The 18984-nt window shown below is 37.9% G+C and overlaps 1 protein-coding gene and 1 long non-coding RNA gene across 6 annotated transcripts in view; one reads left to right on the plus strand and one right to left on the minus strand.

The window, feature by feature from the left end:
- The window catches only part of SEPSECS (Sep (O-phosphoserine) tRNA:Sec (selenocysteine) tRNA synthase), a 39505-nt gene extending 30426 nt beyond the window's left edge, over nt 1–9079 (minus strand). Inside the window, exons 1-7 of one of the 5 annotated variants that reach the window (XM_054553237.2) lie at nt 8759–8986; nt 8010–8264; nt 7461–7615; nt 5371–5489; nt 4569–4727; nt 3533–3686; nt 490–592 (exon numbers count right to left, since the gene is read on the minus strand). In XM_054553237.2, the coding sequence (XP_054409212.1) occupies nt 490–592; nt 3533–3686; nt 4569–4727; nt 5371–5489; nt 7461–7615; nt 8010–8264; nt 8759–8872 (1059 nt within the window). In that variant the 5' untranslated portion in view covers nt 8873–8986. 5 annotated transcript variants of the gene reach the window in all.
- On the plus strand, nt 8983–10187 carry LOC103890387 (uncharacterized). Its single transcript, XR_008524380.1, has 2 exons — nt 8983–9255; nt 9916–10187. It is a non-coding gene; the product is annotated as an uncharacterized LOC103890387 (long non-coding RNA).
- The last annotated feature ends 8797 nt before the right edge of the window (nt 10188–18984 follow it).

The following is an 18984-nucleotide window of genomic DNA, read 5'->3' on the forward strand; positions in this document are numbered from 1 at the left end:
TTCAAATTTAGAACCTAAAACAAATGACCAGAATCTAGCTGATGCTTAAAAAAAAAAATACAAAAACCTGCCAATTCCACAGCTATATACTGGCATGTTTATAAATGAAGTCACTTCTAATCTAAGATAATAAAGTACAATAATTCCTTAAATATAGACTAAATCATATATTTTTTAAATGGTATAATCCAGTATATTAGAAAAATGAAAATCCTGGTAATGAAACAGTCTTAGAAAGTTAAAAGCTAAACTACTAAAGTATTTCTATGTTGATTCTAGCCTACCAAAGCTATCAGTCCAATTATCACCATAGTATCAAAGAATAATGACTTTTATTGAGATGATCAGATGTAAGTTCCTAACACAACCTGAAGCAGATTGTCATAAATAACTGTTTTTACTATATCAGATTGTAAGAAAAAGTAATAATCCTATAATATGTTAAAATGAATTTTTCCTTGACATACATATCATTTTAAACTCTCTTACCTGCTGAATGAGATGCATACACTTTGAAGACTGCACTCCATAAGCATTATTGACTATATGTGGAATGTCGTAATTAGCACAAATCACAGCCAGTTCTTCTAATCTATAAACATAAATATTCAATAGAAAGACATACTCACACTGTGCTTTATAAATGATAGTGCAGAAAGTTTTTTAAAAATTTAATAGTTATCCTTAATGTACACCAAGGGGAAAAAAGACAAACACTGAAATTTCTATTGCAGTATCTTGACATGTAATTCAGCAGCTTGGAAATACATAGCAAGCTCTTTCGAATAAACCTAAAAAGGCTTTTAATGTTACCAATATACAAAAAAAACACAAAAATGTATGTAGATGGTAAATCATTTTAAAATTAAAAATTCCCTAAACAGAAAGCCAGAAGATTATTTATAAAGACCCCTCACAAGATGGTATGCTCTTTTTTTCCATTTTTGGTTGCTTACCATACTGAAGCTAGTATCTGCAAAATAATTAGCATATCTGGAATCTTAAGAAATCTCACATTAAACATCTCATAAAATAAAAAATGCATTCTCAAATAGACTTTAATGTATTAAAAAATACAGAACATTAAAATGTGTCATTACCAAAATAACTAACATTTTCCAACAACTTGGATACTGAGGAATCTTCCAAATAGCTACTGGTTTTAAATCCACCCTTATCTACTCTTACTTCTTCATTTTACACCTCTCATATTAATCTAATTTGAGAGTCTAACTTTATGCAAAGTAAGGTAATAAATTTCAGTGACAGCATAATAAACAGATGTTCTTTCACAAAGCCAAATACTTCCTGTGACTGAGCTCATCTTTAATAGAAATGTCTTCATGCTATGAAACTAAAACTAAATCCTATGTTTTAGTAAAATTATTAAAAGTTTTCTTTCTAAAGTATAAAGAATTTGAAAGCATTTTAATACAAGTAAAGTCCTTTTTGACAGGATATACTTCAAATATATAGTTTGAATTACCGATTTACGCATAATACATGTCCTATTTCTAGTAGATGTCATTAATATATTTTTAACTGTAAGTAGGAATACCATTATGTTCATCTGTTACAAGTTTTCTTTTTTTTGTCCAGTTTGCCTCAGACCAAAAACAAGTTATCAGTTTGCTTGCTTGAAGTCTTATGAATTAAAAACTCATTTTATCATTTATTTTCACAAACCCTACAAATTGATATAGAAATCCTTTTTGTTACTTCAAACTAATCAGATGATGTTTTTAACAAAATAGACCTTCTGGGATACACAGAAGTATTTTCTTCATAAAATAAAAGGCACTTTCACATGTGTGTGTTCTAATGAAAATATTCCTTAATAAAGAACTTCTTTGAAAATAAGGCTCCATAACATTAAGCTCTATTTTTAAAAGAAAAAAAATAACTTGTGAGTAGTTTTAAATAATCTGAATTACCTAAATCTGTTAATGGTTAGGGTGTGTTAAAAAAAAAAAAAAAAGTATTAAATGAAAGGAGAAGCAGAAAAAATATTTTTCATATGTATCAAATTGTTTTCTAACTTAGAAGCCAATTTAAGGTGTTTATCAGTTAGAAGAAATAATACCCTTCTTTTTTGCAACATTTCCCTTAAGTGAATTTCCTCCACAATAGTTTTTGTCTGATTGATTAACTAATAAAAACAAAATGTATACTGTACCCAAAAAATTAAAAGGAATGAAGCTGATGTAAAAAAGAAAAACAAAACGTGGTTTTAAAATTTAATAAAGTCAGAAATTCAAACATTACTGTGCATCACCCTTTTCCCAAACTTCGCTCTTACTCAGAAATATTCATTACACAACAGTGACAAATGAGAATTTTTCTGACTGATAAAAATCTTCATTAAACTTTTTCTAAAGGAGATAATACAGGTAAAACACTTAACACTGTGCCAGGCATACTGTAAACATTCAAAAGACGTTAGTCAAAATGAAACAAAAGCAAAGTATCCACAAGGATAAATAATCCAACTAATACAAATATCCATATGCTGTTTTTCAAAATGTGATTTCTATCACATTAAAAATTTTATAGCTATCAAAACCATCAATAAAGAACAATGCTTATTTAATATTTCAATACAAATTTGAAATCTGATTGGAAGTAATGAATAAACCACAAAGCATATGAAAAGTAATCTTAAAATAGAGTTCACAGGCTCATAAATGTAGCAAGGTAAATTTTTAAGAGCATAGTTAAAAAACTGTCTCTTACAATCTGCCTATAAGATAACAAAAGCCAACATAGAATTCATTATTGCCAAATAATGTAATTCCATGAATTAAAACCAAAGTATAACTTGATGCTACAAGAAAAGCCCAAAGTCAGTATAATTCTTACAAATTATTACCACTTCCATTCAAAATGTTAAAACGAAACAAAAAAAAAATTATAGTCAAAAACAGAAATCTGTATTACTAGACATGAGCCTATTACATTTTGAGAATAAAAATGTGTGGCTATCCTTTAGAAGAGTAAACCTTTGCTTTTTCTTTCCTTTTTTGCTTTTATTTTCTTAAATATTTGTATTATTCTCAAAACGCAATGACAACCACTATGCACACCTAAGGTATAATCTGAGTTAATCTTCCAATTACAGAAATTTGAAAGTAAACAATCCTAATTTTTTTTAAATTTATTAATACTGATAGCAATGAAAAGAAGTAAACCCAACATATAGCTTAGAAAAGAAACTTCTATTAAATAATAAGAAAAAACATGCTAAGAGATCAGAAACAGGACAAAGAGCAAGAAAACAGAGACAGTCTGCATCAACTCAGGTGATAAAGGGAGCTCCCCACCCTGTACTAGTTGTTTTTCCTTGTTACATTTCAAATGGTTGGTTTCCCAAGCTGTTAACGCTATTTCTCCACAAGGTCAATCTATTCTCTTAGAACAGACCATTCATCTATTTATTATGAAGTGTTATTTAAGCATATTTGAGAATTAGTATATCATATTTTATTTAAAAGACAGTTAAACAGCTAAAGGACAATATTCACAAATCATTTACCTATCAGGCACCCTTGGAGCAAAACAGGATGTAGTAGAATGAATACACAGAATGTAATCAGGCCCAAGTTCCTGGACTTTAGCCTCCACTGCTTTCAGGTCTGTACGCAGCTCGTCACCTTCCAAAACATTTTCTATCACCACAGGCTCAAAACCTAACCAAACCAACCAGACAACAAAATGTTAGTGTGAACTAAAATAAGGGAAGATCCTGAAACTCTAGGAAGCATGCTATTCTACACAAGAACTCTTAATATTTATTTTGGTAGATTAACCTTCCTCTGGTAATAAATACACAGCTCAGTACTGGTGTTAGTCAAAGGCAGGTCAAAATAATGTGAGGGACTACTACACAATTTTAGGACCATAAGTCTATTTAACACTTGGATATGACAAGAATGAATTCTGGAAAGTAAGGAAAACAAATGTTAAATAGATATCTATAGAAGTAATAACATAGACAGTGATGACAAAAAGGATCACTTTAATCCAGTTCAATTTCAATCCACAGAAAAGTAAGTCCACTCATTCTCTGGTGATATTTCTGTTTTATTTTAAAGTTCACTTTATTTCAGAGATGGACATAAATAATAATACAATTCACTCAGTGAAACAAATCACAATCATCTACTTAACGTTTTATCTCTAAAGAAAAACATAATAAATTTCAGTAGCCTAAGGATCACTGATCCATCTCATAGCCTACAAAAGCCTCCTATGAAAACAAAATGTATACTGTAAATTTTGCATGAAAATTGTTTTCACATTTTCAATTAAAACAGTACACTTAACTAGTATATAAGCAAAGGTCCCACAACAAATAATAATTATGGAACCATAGATATTTAGGCATCCATAAACTTAAAAGTTGCATAAAGTAATACAAACATTAAATTTTGTTACATATATTTTACCATAATTTTTTCTTTTAAAAAAATAACAGCGAACAGTTAATTTTTCATTTATCTATCTTTATATAAGAAATCTGAAATTCATAATTATGATGCTTAAAACATTATATACGACACTTCTCTTACCTGCAGTGATCATGGATTTAAAGCAGGACTTCTGGTCTATTCGTGGCCATATAATATACTTTGCCTTTGGTCTTTTGTGTCGTAATGTTAAGAAACACAGAGTTAGACTCATACCAGTTGCCATAGGAACTACAAAGCAGTTGGCTACTGTATGGACACCTACAAATAAGAAGCAAAACAGAAATCTGTTATCCCGCTAAGCACCCAGCATCCTTCTTGAGGAAATAATATATCTCATCTATAAAATAGTAAGAGTCGTAGCCCCAGTGCTTCTGTTTCTGTACTCACTCTTGGGAAGCTCAATGCCAAATTCAACTTCTGGGCTTACCGCTCTGATTTTCTATCTTATTCTAAAGACTTTTTATTTAAAAAAAAAAAAAAAGTCTTTTCGGCCGGGCGCGGTGGCTCATGCCTGTAATCCCAGCACTTTGGGAGGCCAAGGCGGGCAGATCACGAGGTCAGGAGATCCACACCATCATGGCTAACACGGTGAAACCCCGTCTCTACTAAAAATACAAAAAAAAATTAGCCGGGCGTGGCGGCGGGCGCCTGTAGTCCCAGCTGCTCCGGAGGCTGAGGCAGGAGAATGGCGTGAACCCGGGAGACACAGCTTGCAGTGAGCCGAGATCGCGCCACTGCACTCCGGCCTGGGCGACAGAGCGAGACTCTGTCTCAAAAAAAAAGAAGTCTTTTCAAAAGCCACTCATACTCTTTTTGGAAAGGGGCAATAATAAATGAAATGAGTCAAATGGTGTGTGTGTGTCCAGTCAGCCAAAGGCATTATGATTAAGATGGTACATACCAGCCAGCTTTATAATGTCCAGGACCAAAGAATTGGTAATTTTGTTCAAAAGGCTAGAGCCTGCAGCTTTTGGTTGCACAGCAGAAATATCACCCGATCGTCCAATGCCATGAATGAACCTAAGCAAAAAATGGGCCAAAAACTGGACAAATACATTCAGCATTCCGAGTAATACAATGTACAAATATGCAAATATAATAACCAAAAAAACACCAGGAGCAACATTTGGCTGTTACAGATACATGTCACAAACTATTAACGATGTGGAACTCTCCTACTTAAATTGAAACAACTTCATCAATTATGCTGTGATAGCTAGTTTCCAAAGACGCCGCCATCAATTCTTTTTCTCTCTATGCCCACATACTACTCCCACACCAAGAGATGGAGTCTACTTCCTCTCCACTTGAATCTGGGCTGAACTTAGTGACTTGCTTGGCCAGGAAGAATCTAGCAGAAGTGACTGTGTGAAATTTTCATGCTAGGCAAACCTTCAGATGACTAAACTCTCAGCCAGTATCTGACTGCAACTACATGACAGACCCAAAGCAATACTCACCTTGCTGAGCCCAGTTAATCCAAAAAGCTATGAGAGGTAATAATAAATGTTTTAAGCCACTTAATTTTAGGGTGGTTTGTTCTGTAGCAATAGAAAACTGGAATATATGAAACATTCAATTATCTTTTTTTTTTTTTCTTTTTGAGACAGAATCTCGCTCTGTCGCCCAGGCTGGAGTGCAGTGGCGCGATCTCGGCTCACTGCAAGCTCCGTCTCCCGGGTTCACGCCATTCTCCTGCCTCAGCCTCCCGAGTAGCTGGGACTACAGGCGCCCGCCACCACGCCGGGCTAATTTTTTTGTATTTTTAGTAGAGACGGGGTTTCACCATGTTAGCCAGGATGGTGTGATCTCCTGACCTCGTGATCCGCCCGCCTTGGCCTACCAAAGTGCTGGGATTACAGACGTGAGCCACCGTGCCGGCCAAATTATCTTTTTTCTTTACTTTTCCCCTAATCACACACTGGGCTAAGTTCCAATGATGGTTCAAATATTGCCTTAATTTTAAAAGAACTATATGCTCCTAGAAAATCAGTGTGCAAATCTCATTTTAAATTAGACGATATTATACATTGTTTAAAGATACCTCTCAATACTCTTTAAAATAAAAAACCCTTTTATAATTTGAGTAATTTCTAATTGACAGTCAAATATATCAGAAATTCGGTATAGGGGGATTATCGAAGAATACTAGTGTTGTACTTCCTCACCACTGAAATCTCATGTACAAAACATTTCTTACATATATTATCAAACCGTGTTATCAGCAAACTGTTAACTGAAATTTTCATCCAAGTTAGGCATTATCATCAGTTTTAACTGCAGTGGTTTTTACTGAAATACAAATTCTACTATGCCCACGAAATTTTCATTATAACGTAAAAGCATGGAAGACAGGAGTTTCATTTAAAAGAGTTTACACTTCACAGAAAGGTTAGTGGACAGAGCAATGAGTGATCATATTAACTACCAATTAACTACCAATTAAATCGTTATCAGAATTGATGAAAAGCTTTCTGCAATAATGTAAAAGAAAAAGGTCACTTAATAATCTAATACACCTTTCCCTGTATCTATTGCAACAGAGAGGTATTTATAAAATGGGATTCAGTTTAAACACAGTTTAAAACAAAATTTAAAGTTGATAACTATAAATCATTCTAAAAAAAAAAACTACCACTGTTAGAAAAGAAATATGGAAAACTATAAACAACCTTAATGGATTTTGACCTCTTACAACCAGATATGTTTATTAGGGTAACCGTTCCTAAGCAAACGTATAGCCTGCGTTAGTCACCCAGAACCTGACAGGGTAACCCCCACATATTTTTACTCTATTGTCTTTGCAAAGCACCTGCTGAGATAAAATTGTTTCCATCTCCCTGTTGCATTTGGTTTACATATCCATTAGAGCAGGGAAGAAGTGGTTTACAAACAGACATTTGATAATCTAATAAGATGAATACTGCTGCCATTATTTTGAACCACAAATAAATAAACGATATATCTCCCTTACTACTTAAAAAAAGATACCTGTAATGACGACGAGCAACCAATGCGGATGCCACTCTCCCTTCCCTTTCTCCCACACCACAATTGCCTAAGAAATTGTTGCTGTCCATGATTGCAAGTTCATGCAAAAAGAGTTCAAGTGTACTTTCATCCCAGCCATTCTCTGGACACTTGCCCTTAGAAAAAAAAAATTATGATTATATTTAATAAAACTATCGTTCTCTAGAACACTACAGGAACACATTTTTTCTTTTTAATGTGTATTTTGCCACGCTCCTTGTTTTCTAAAATTCAGGCATAAATTCACCACTATATAGAGACCGCAAGGAGGCAAAACGTTTGTACATTTGATTACAATTATTTACAGATTTCGAGAAGTGATGATAAATGCATACAATGAGGTTCACTCAGATATTTAAATTTCCGTAAGTGAAACTAACTGAAAACCAATACACCACATCCCCAATGAAGATGCTTCAAACCAAGGCATTACGATTGGGGCGGTGGGACGTGGAGAAGGGTGGTAGTTGTCAAACTTCAATGAAATATTGGCCAGGCGCGGTAGCTCACGCCTGTAATCCGAGCACTTTGGAAGGCCAGGAATGGCCGATCACTTGAAGTCAGGAGTTTGAGACCAGCCTGGCCAACATGGTGAAACCCTGTCTCTACTAAAAATACAAACATTAGCCGGGTGTGGTGGCGGGCGCCTGCAGTCCCAGCTACTCGGGAGACTGAGGCAGAACAATGGCGTGAACCCGGGAGGCGAAGGTTGCAGTGAGCCGAGATCGCGACACTGCACTCCAGCCTGGGCGAAAAAGCGAAACTCTGTCTCAAAAAAACAAAACACAACAAAACTTTTAATGAAATTAAAATACAGGAACGCTGGCAGGAGGGAGACCTGTGAAGTTCCGCGGAAAGCACGTGGTTCGAGTTAGCATACGGTGGTCTACAAACACCATTACGTGCTCTGAGTCGTTGAGGGTGGTGAAAGATGGAGGTGCGAACTTTGCCCTTTCCTCGAATAAAAAAAGTACACTGGGACTTTCCCTCACTTCCGCATCCCGAAGTTAGAAATAGCCCGACTCAAAACCCCCACCCCAATACCCCCTCCTAAGAACACCCTTTGGCTTTCAGTGGCTTTGGCAAGGCTGAGAAGGCACAGACCGCAGTCGGTCAGCTAGGGCAAGCCAAGCTGAGACAGACTTGGGACTAGTCTCAAGCAGCAAAGAGCTGCCGGTGAGGCAGCACCAGCGGGGACGCCCGGCGGAGCCAGAGCCCCGGGGTCGCGGCGGCTGGGGAGGGGACCGACAGCTCGGTACCTTCTCCAGAAGCAGCCGTATGAGATGCTCATGCGAGCGGCGGGCCTCACAGCCCTGCCGCACGTAAGCCGGCGACACCAGCCGCTCGCCCGCCGCGAAGCTCTCGCGGTTCATGACAGCGGTGGCGACAGTGGCGAATAAGCGGGAGCACTATCTCCACACGCCAGACACACGACGGAACCAGAATGCAACTCGCCGCCTGGACGATACGGCAGCGCCTTGGGACAAAAAAAACCAAAAACAAACAAACAAAAAAAACACACTTCTCTTTCTTGCACATGCGCAGACCTTCTCAGATGGCGCTCCAGGAGGAAGTTGGCGTATTTGAGCATGCGCGAGGAAGTCCGCGCTTTTCGCTGACTTCAGGCAAAGGAGGGACTAAAATTAGACCCGCCCCACCGCGGCTGATTGGTCTAGTTAAACCCTGGCGTTCCTGATACGAACTTCAGGAAAGGATTTTGCACTTGTGCAGACCGGGCGAGCAGAGTAAGAACCAGGTACGTGGGTTTTTCCAAGTTCTGTGTTTCAGTCCTGTTGGATGGTTGAGATCTGTGCAGGGTCTGTGCTTCCGCCTTATTCAAACTGTTTGTCAGATGCCAGAACCTTCGATCTTTACTTTGATACATTTCCACACTTACTACTGCCTCACAACCCCATAGGAAATAGCAGTGCCCCACTCCTTTTCCCCTTGACACTACTGTTTAGCCATAGCACTTACCACTCACCACGTGACATGCCAGACGTTTGTTTATACACACACACACACCCATGAATGTAAACTCTGTAACCGAACGGCAGGGCCTCGGTTTTTGCTGCGGTGCCCCCCTCCCCCGGACACTTAAAAAACAGTGCCCAGAATAAAGTAGGGCCTAAAAAAAAAAGTTGATATTGAATTAATGAATTAGTTTGACCATTCTGAAACTATCCCCAAGAACATTTTGTAAAATTGATTAAGGGGGGGAAAAATCCAACTAGGCTTACAAGCTGCTGTTATTAAGCCAGCTTGCCGTATGGCCGACTTTCTTGTAGCTGGTTGCTACTTACTACCCCAGGAGAATGTGGCCCTTGTCACAAGACTCTTCATTCTTTTTCTGCTCTATAGATAAAATCGAAGACATTATGAGAAGATAAGCTTTCTGTTTGCATTGCTTCTTTAGGTCCCGCATACCAACAAAACTAAGGATGCCAGCTTGTCTGGAAGGCCCAGTAAAAAGCTGATTCATGGAGGAATGCAATTGTCACATCCTACTGATTTCATCTCCCTTACCCCAACGAATCGATAACCCCAAATTTTCCAGCCCCTCACCCTCCACAAATCCCCTTAAAAACCTTTGCCTAGAACCCCTTGATGAAATGGATTGAAGCTTGAGAACTCTTCCTGTTTCCTGGCTTGTAACTTGTGATTATTAAAACTCTTTCTCTGCTGCAAGCCTTCTGTCGGAATATTGGTCTGTTCCTGCACAGCCGGCATAGGAACCTGGCAGTCCTGTAACAATTCAACAACTTAGAGGTTCACTGCTGGAGATCCCTGCCTCCAGTTTCCTTACAATCTTCATCTTATGTGAGCCTACAGTAATTCCTGATATTGCTTTCACCTGGTGGGTGGTATGTCCACTTGCACTGATTCACACCCACTTGCAAGAGCTGATTGTTAAATGTTCCGTAATTTTGTGAGCTAGTTTTTAAATACAGCCACTCAAAAATTATATTAAAAGCAAAAGTAAAAATACTCAAAATTTGTCACTTCCTAATTATTTTACATTTTACTATTATCTATGCTCTTCAGGTTATTTACATGCATTTTATCTATATGGTGGAAATTCAATATAATGTTATACTACTGCACATCTTCCAACTCCCCTTTTGATGATGTCACGTTGGCCATGGCGGGAGCATTTACACCATGGAAATCAGTAAACACCGCAAATCAGGCCCTTACCCTCCAAACCACTACCCTAGAAGTCAGTTGTTCAACACGTACCAGCTCATCACTGTTTCTACTGCATGTTCCCATGGCATCCAGCTATTAATATATATCAGTCTATTTATGGTATTTGTTGAATTGCATTTCAATTGTTAATTTTCTGTCTTAACTAGACTGTGAGCTCCTGGTTGACAAGGGCTATATTGATATCTGTGTTCAAAGCACAGCACTAAATACATAATAGCTGTTTGATAAATATTTGTTGAATGACATAGAGCATTTAACTACTTTAAACAGAAAGGTGAACCACAAAACAACAAGAATTTAGCTTACTTTCTAAAATGAGTATTTTTCAAACTTTTGGAAAGTTGGGTTCTTATTCTCAAAATGCAACTATTTTTGCAACTTCTTTGGAAAAGCCTTCAAAGCCGCTTTGTCAATCACATGCAAAATGTGCAAAAACCCCAAAATTAATGTCATTACTGAATGGACACACCAGGTTTTTGAGCCAGCTTGTTCTCTCACCTTATTCACCATCTTACTTCAGAAAAATGTTTGTCTGTTTCTAAAAATTAATCATTGTCAAGATATGCATTCATTAAGGGTGTTCAAAAGATACCAGCTTTGGAAGCAATTTCAAGAGAAGTATTCTAAAATTACTTTCATCCATTCACTCACCCAACAAGTATTTATCCATATCCCCATTTTACAGGTGAGGAAAGCAAAGCTCAAGAAGTTTGAGTAACGTATTTAAGGTTATACAACGAGTGACACTGGCAGAATTTAAACCTGTGTGTTCTGGACCTATTTTAAATGATGCTATCTATTAAAAATAGTGTGTAATAGTTATTTTAAAATAGTAGTTTGTAACTACTATTTTAAAATAGTATGTAATTACTATTTTTAATAATAGTATGTAATTACTATTTTTAACAGGGCAACATCAGAATAACCTCATGGTCTTTACAAGAGGAAGCATCATTTAAAATAGGTCGAGAACACACAGGTTTAAATTCTGCTAGTGTCACTCGTTGTATAACCTTAAATACATTACTCAAACTTCCTGGGCTTTGCTTTCCTTATCTGTAAAATGGGAATATGGAAGAGGCAGTTATGATGATTAAATGAGAGGTAATTGCTCAATGACATCTTCCCCTAGATAGACTGACTATACAAATGGACAATGGCCAGATCATATGTGATAACAGAACTCTCACCCACAACCTCTCTAGCAACTAGCTTTTCAAACCACCACCTCTGCAGCAATCAGCCAAGAATGGTTAAGACTTGGGCAATGATTGCCAGCTTCCCTCTTTTATTACTCGCTTCTAACTTAAGACCAACCAGAGAAAGCTAAATATCCTCCTTAAAAAATTACATAAGATGCCCTGTTTCTAGTTAGCCAGCCTCTAGCTTCTCCTTGCCAACACCTCCAACTGGCACACCTGAATTCTTCCCTGTACCTGAATCTTTCACTATAAAGCTTTCCCACTCCCCTGCCTGCCTTTGAGACTCTTGACAAATGCAAATGATGGTGACTGACTCCCTTCTCTAGCAAGCTCTGAATTTCCAGTTTTCCTGGAGACTTCACTGAGACGTGGTCTGTGCTGTCCACGGCGGTGGACCTCAGCCTTTGGCCACTTGTGGTGCCCACGGGGGCTCCTTGTGCCTTGTTGCTTATGGCTTGTTAAGTCCATGCCAACGTGGTAAATCCATGCTGGCTTGGAACTCCTCCCTGTTTGCCTTGAGTTCCTAAGCTGTTCATTTGAAGTTTGGTACTCAGATTGTTACTGGTTCCTATTTGCATCCTTAGTGGAATCAGGCAATTTCTTTTCATCCTTTGTGCTGTCCTTTGTACTTCTATTTTGTATTGTGCTATCTAAAAGTGTTGTTTTCCGTAAGAAGGAGAATCATAGGGTAGAACATGGCCATGGGCCCTACAACCCTGTTGTTTAAGCCAGTTTCACAGATCGATGAGTTTGCAGTTCTCACCAGACTACATCCGTTTGGACAAATTTTGTTGTGGGTAACCAATAAAACTGGATGAAGTTCTCCCTTCATCTTGATTTTTTGTTCTGAGGGCTTCCTTTTGATCCAAACAAAGAGGTCATTCTGATATTCTGTCTGCCAGGGGGCACAGATTGTTCGGTCTGTGTTCAAAAGGGCAAAAATCAGGCTGGGGGCTGAGACAGGATAAGCACGACCATAACTTTCAACACCGTAGCCAGCGTTCATGGGGTGCTCTAAGTCTAAATCCTCTCCACCAGGAAAAACTTCTGCTTCTTATACATACTCTCATTACAATCCTAATGCTTGTGCCTATCTCTCTAAGTGGCATAATTTCAGCAGTGAGGAGTTGGGCCTTCAGTGGCCACTCTGGGAAACACTTGACTTGACAAAATTTTTTATTTGATGGGCAAGAAAAGAAAGGGAATTAAGATTTCTTAGGTCTGATGGGCAACAGTTTTTGAATGGTACACAGAGGCCTCCAAAGGAAATTCTGATTCAAGAATTATTCCACTAAAAGATGCTTTGGCTAAAGCTAACAAGCAATTTGACATCTTAAGCAACAACCAACTAGACTCATTTCCTAGGAAATCTTCCCCTTTGGGTTGGCTCCCTATATCCAGATGTCCCTCTTATCCCTTAGCCTTCTGATATCTCTCTTCCTTCACTTCCGTCAACTCCCCCCTTCTCTTCCTCTTGTCCAGGACTCCTGCATTTTCCCAACAACTCTCCTAAAACTCTAAAATGTCAATTGCTTCTAAAGATCCCTCTCCCCTCAAAAGCCAGGTATGCAGGCAACTGCAGAATTTAAACTTTGCACCCAAGATGAATTAAGAGCAATAATCAAGGATTTCTCTACTTCCAAACAAGACCAGCAACTATTTATAGAAGAATTTAGGATTCATTTGAATGCGTATGATTCAGGGTTACCTAACCTAAATATATCAATGTATACATATATTGGCCAGATCCTCAGGTGTTAAATCTTGGATTTAAAGAAAAGCTGATTGGACTGACATAAGAAGGGATCTACAAGGATCGCTTTTTCCCCAATAAACTTAAGAGTCTGAAAAAAAAAAAAAAAAAGCCCTGAAAAGTAGAACACAGCCTCCTAGAAGCAATATCCCAAACGCTTTCTATAAAAATCTGTTGTACCATAATTCAATAATGCAAACACAGACAAGATGAAACTATAGGAGATTTTCAGGATAGACTATAATATACCTCCTGACAATATTCAGGAGTTGACAACGGTGCCAGTGTAACATCAGCCCTTTCATCTTATTTTGTCAATGGAGTTAAATCTGAAACTAGAAGGCTAATTCAAAAGTAGAAATTAGAATGGAAAATAGCTCTTTACCTGAACTAAACACCTGTCAGAACATTTTGAAAGGGCTTTAGAATAAAAATGACACAAGGCCCAAAATAAACTATGGTCTTACAGATCAAACAGCTAGGTGGCCCTCTTCCCACCAGCCATTTTGACAAGGACACTTACAGATATTGTAAACCAGAAAAAAAGGTTGTCCTATCTTATAAAAGAAAACCAAGACAAAAAAAAAAATCCCTCAATTCCAATCAATGAGAGTGCTCTCAGAAGAAGAAAAATGCTCCCAATATCCTGCCTTGCCCTTATCTCTCAAGTGAATTAACTATATAGATGATGGTATAGTCTGAATGTGTTCCCCAGAATCTATATGTTAGAAACTTAATCCCCAAGGCAAATGTGTTGGGGGATGGGGACTAATGGGAGATATTTAGGTCATGAGGATTCTACCTCGGGGATGAATTAATGCAACTATAAAAAGAACTTGAAGGAGTGAGTTCGTTCTTTTTGCTCTTCTGCCATGTGAGGACACAACATTTGCCCCCACTTGCCCTTCCACCTTCTGCCATGTGAGTACCATAGCAAGAAGGCCCCCAACAGACACCAGATACCAGCGCCTTGATCTTGGACTTCCCAGCCTCCAGAACCATGAGAAATACATTTGTGTTCTTTATAAATTACCCAGTATTCTGTCATAGCAGCATAAATGAATGAAGACAGATGGTCAATCTCATCAATTCCTAGTAGGTACATCTGCTGCTCTTTCTGCATTAAACTTCACCACCTTTGCTGAGCCTCCTCCTGAGAGCCACACTCCTCAGAGTGTGTAAGCATACACACAAGTGGTAGGTCTCTCAAATAACGCACAGATTTTTTTCTATCTCCCAGCCCTTAATTGTAACCCCTTGAGTGAAAACATCCCTTCCTGGTCTGTGAAACTGCCCTGCAAATTTAATAGCCTCCTCTTTGCAAATGGAATCATAATATTAAATGTGCAAGAGAGGAATTGTTTCTTAAAGTTCCAGAAGACTCATCTATTCATAATCAAGTTGTGCCTACTGTGGATATACCTTTGCCTCCTCCATTATATTTGATGGATACCCCCACATGAAGGTCTTCACACTGTACCTGACATTTTGTGGCCTTAAAAGTCCACAGACATAGAAAAAAATAACGAGTAGACACTGAAGAGAAGATAGGTTGTACCAAACTGTTACCCAATCAATCCCAATATCCCTTGAAGACAGAGCAAAGGAAGATTTTAAAGCTACATTTGAAGGCCTTATATCTAATGGTCTTTTCATACCCTGCACTAGCATTTGTAACACTCTAGTCTTGCCAGTAAAGAAACCAAATGTGTGAGAATATCAATTTTGCAAGACCTCAGGATAATCAACAGATTTTTGTTCCTTGCTTCCCAGTAGTACCTAACTCAGATACCATCTTGGCATCAATTCTGCCTGAAACCACTTGCTTCACTGTAGTGTATTTTTGCTCTGCCTTTTTATTTATTTATTTATTTATTTACTTATTTATTTATTTATTTATTTATTTTGGATGTGCCTCTAGACCACTTCTAGGACAGTCAATACCTTTTAGCTTTCATCTGGAGAAGATAACAATATACCTGGACAATTATGGGTTTTATTGAAGCCCCCTCCTGTTTTTCCCAGTTCCTCAAACAATTCTTAAAAGATGTGAATTTCTCTTGTGATTTAGTTCTGATATCATATGTAGATGATCTATTTTATTCAGAGAACAAGAAAACTTGTAAAAGTGTTCCATTTACTTGCTCTCAGCCTTAACAGAAAAGGAACAAACTTTCAACAGAAACATTTCAAGTTTTCCAAAGTACAATCCATTATTTAGGACATGGTATGTTTAAGGAGGGAAAAACATTCTCTCATTAGGCAAAAGATTGTCCAAACTTATTTTAGACCTCTCACTAAATGACAGTTGGTAGGACTTCTAAGTTTAACTAGTTATTGCATACAAATTTTCTGAGATTGTGATATCCTTTTATGAATTGACTCAGACCTCAGGAAGAGACTTTTTCTTCTGGGAACCAAAACTTGGAATAGGCTTTCTGCAACCTGAAGAAAGTTCTTCAACAGCTTCTTTCACTGGTCATCTTTAACTACAAAAATCCCTTTGGTCTATTTATGTATAAACTACATGGATAAGCCCTTGGGGTTTTAATTCAACTTGATGGGAACCATCAAAACTCATGACTTACTATATATAGCCTTACCTTTGATCTGGTTGGAAAGGCTTTCCTCTCTTATCTGTGTCGAAAGCTGCAATTAAGAAAAAAAAACAAAAATTACTTATCCATACTTATGCTGAAATAGTTCTAGATTCCCCACTTGATCTCATGGTCTCTCATATAGTACTGACATTACCACTGACTGAAAACACACAACACTTTTCAGCCAGCTGATTAACTTCTTAGGATATTGCTACTCTCTTCCTCTCACATTACCATTCACTACTGCAGCACCCTGAATCCTGCCATTCTTCTGCCCCTAACCAGAAAGGGAGCCTCACAATAGGAAATTTTCTGTATTCATATTTATCAGCGACTCCCACTGAGAACCTGACCTAATACTATTTGTTAATGGATCATACCTCAAAACTGAAACTGGCTGAGGTGGGAGGATTGCTTGAGCCCAGAAGTTCAAGACCAGCCTGAGCAACATAGTGAAATCTTGTCTCTGCAAAAAGAAAAAATTTGCCATGTAAGGTGGTGCATGTCTGTAGCTTCAACTACTCACAAGGCTGAGGCAGGGGGATCTCTTGAATCTAGGAGGTCAAGGCTGCAGTGAGCCGTGATTATGCCACTGCACTCCAGCCTGAGTGACAGGGCAAGATCCCATCTCAAAAACAAAAACTGAAACTGCAGGTTATCAAGCAGGTTAGGGTATCACTAATTTCTCTTTAGAATATAGTGTTCTCTACCTGGGTAAAAGTCAGCACAAATGGCAGAACATAATGCACGTATCCTAAGAAGTTAATCAGCTGGCTGAAAAGTGTTGTGTGTTTTCAGTCAGTAGTAATGTCAGTACTATATGAGAGACCATGAGATCAAGTGGGGAATCTAGAACTATTTCAGCATAAGTATGGATAAGTAATTTTTGTTTTTTTTTCTTAATTGCAGCTTTCGACACAGATAAGAGAGGAAAGCCTTTCCAACCAGATCAAAGGTAAGGCTATATATAGTAAGTCATGAGTTTTGATGGTTCCCATCAAGTTGAATTAAAACCCCAAGGGCTTATCCATGTAGTTTATACATAAATAGACCAAAGGGATTTTTGTAGTTAAAGATGATCAGTGAAATACGTGCATTATGTATTCTCTTTAGAATATAGTGTTCTCTACCTGGGTAAAAGTCAGCACAAATGCCAGAACATAATACACCTTGTCAATTAATTGAAGACCAGAGAATAAACAAATGTACAGAAAGCAAATATGCTGTTGGAATAGTACATGACTTTGAGATGCTTTGAGTTTCATCTCTGCTGAAACTCCCAAAACAATAGACAACAAGTTAATGAACTTTTCAATGCACTCCTGTTTGTTCGAGTGGTGGTCATTATAATGTAAAGGCTCATGCAAAAAGAGAAAATATGAAAGGTAAAGGAAATGTTCTAGCAGATCATTGTGACAGTATATGATCCTATCTGACCCCTCAGAGGATAAATCTCTGGAGGTATCCAAAGAGACAATTATAAAATATCAATGTTGGCGGGCGCGGTGGCTCATGCCTATAATCCTAGCACTTTGGGAGGCCGAGACAGGTGGATCACCTGAGGTCAGGAGTTCGAGACCAGCCTGGCCAACATAGTGAAACCCTGTCTCTACTAAAAATACAAAAATTAGCCAGGTGTGGTGGCAGGTGCCTTTAATCCCAGCTACTCAGGAGGCTGAGGCAGGAGAATCACTTAAACCAGGGAGGCGGAGGTTGCAGTGAGCTGAGATCGTGCCACTTCACTCCAGCCTAGGTGAAAGAGTGAAACTCCGTCTCAAAAATAAAATAAAAATATCAATGTTTAGGCCAAACCTTTGAAAAGGAAGAATGAGAAAAATCTGTTTGTGTCATCGCTGAAATTCCCGAGACAGTGGTTTGGTGACATCAGATGACTTCAAATGGAAGTTAGCTAAATTTCTCCAGAAAACTGCTCATCATGGTACAGACAAATTGCCTACTCCCTTATATGGACATTAGTTGGGAAACTTGAAAAAGACAGCTGAGGTTATTTTGGGGTCATGTGTCACCTGTTGACACATAATCCTGAAAAATCTGTAAAGGTGGGACATGGCCAAGAACCAAGGCCTCAACACCCTTTTGCACACCTTCAGATAGATTTTTTAAATGTTTTTATTGTATGTCTATTTTCAGAGTAGACTGCAGCATTTTTCTGCCAAAAAGCTACAGTCCTTACAGTCTCTAAAAAGCTGCGTGGTTTTATGTTTCCAACCTGGGGCATAACAACTTTTATATCAAATGACTAAAGCAAATACTTTATGGGAACTATTATAAAATAACTACCCCTTACTCAAAACTACACTATCCTTACTACCCACAATCTTCTGGACAGGTTAAAAAAAAACAATGGCATCCTTAAATTTAAATTAGCAAAACTTTCAGAAATCTTTGAGCTCCCTTGACCAAAGCTACTCCCGCTTTCACTAGCCTTTATGGTTATATGGTTTATTATTCCCTTGGGAATATATTCCCCTAAGAACTGGTAACTAGAAGACCCATGCATTGAGATATTTCACTTTAGATAATAGACTCTGTCCTACTGCACACAAAAATGACAAAATATTTCAAGGAATTCATGGACCATACCCAGTTCTAGCACCAAGATCATTATGCCAGCATCCCCACAACATCTTCCTAAACAGCCTCTTCGTGATCTTCAACAGGAAATTTTATGTATTTGGAAGTGATAACAGAAAGAAACT

This window comes from Pongo abelii, chromosome 3 (assembly GCF_028885655.2).
Source record: "Pongo abelii isolate AG06213 chromosome 3, NHGRI_mPonAbe1-v2.0_pri, whole genome shotgun sequence".
NCBI lineage: Eukaryota > Metazoa > Chordata > Mammalia > Primates > Hominidae > Pongo > Pongo abelii.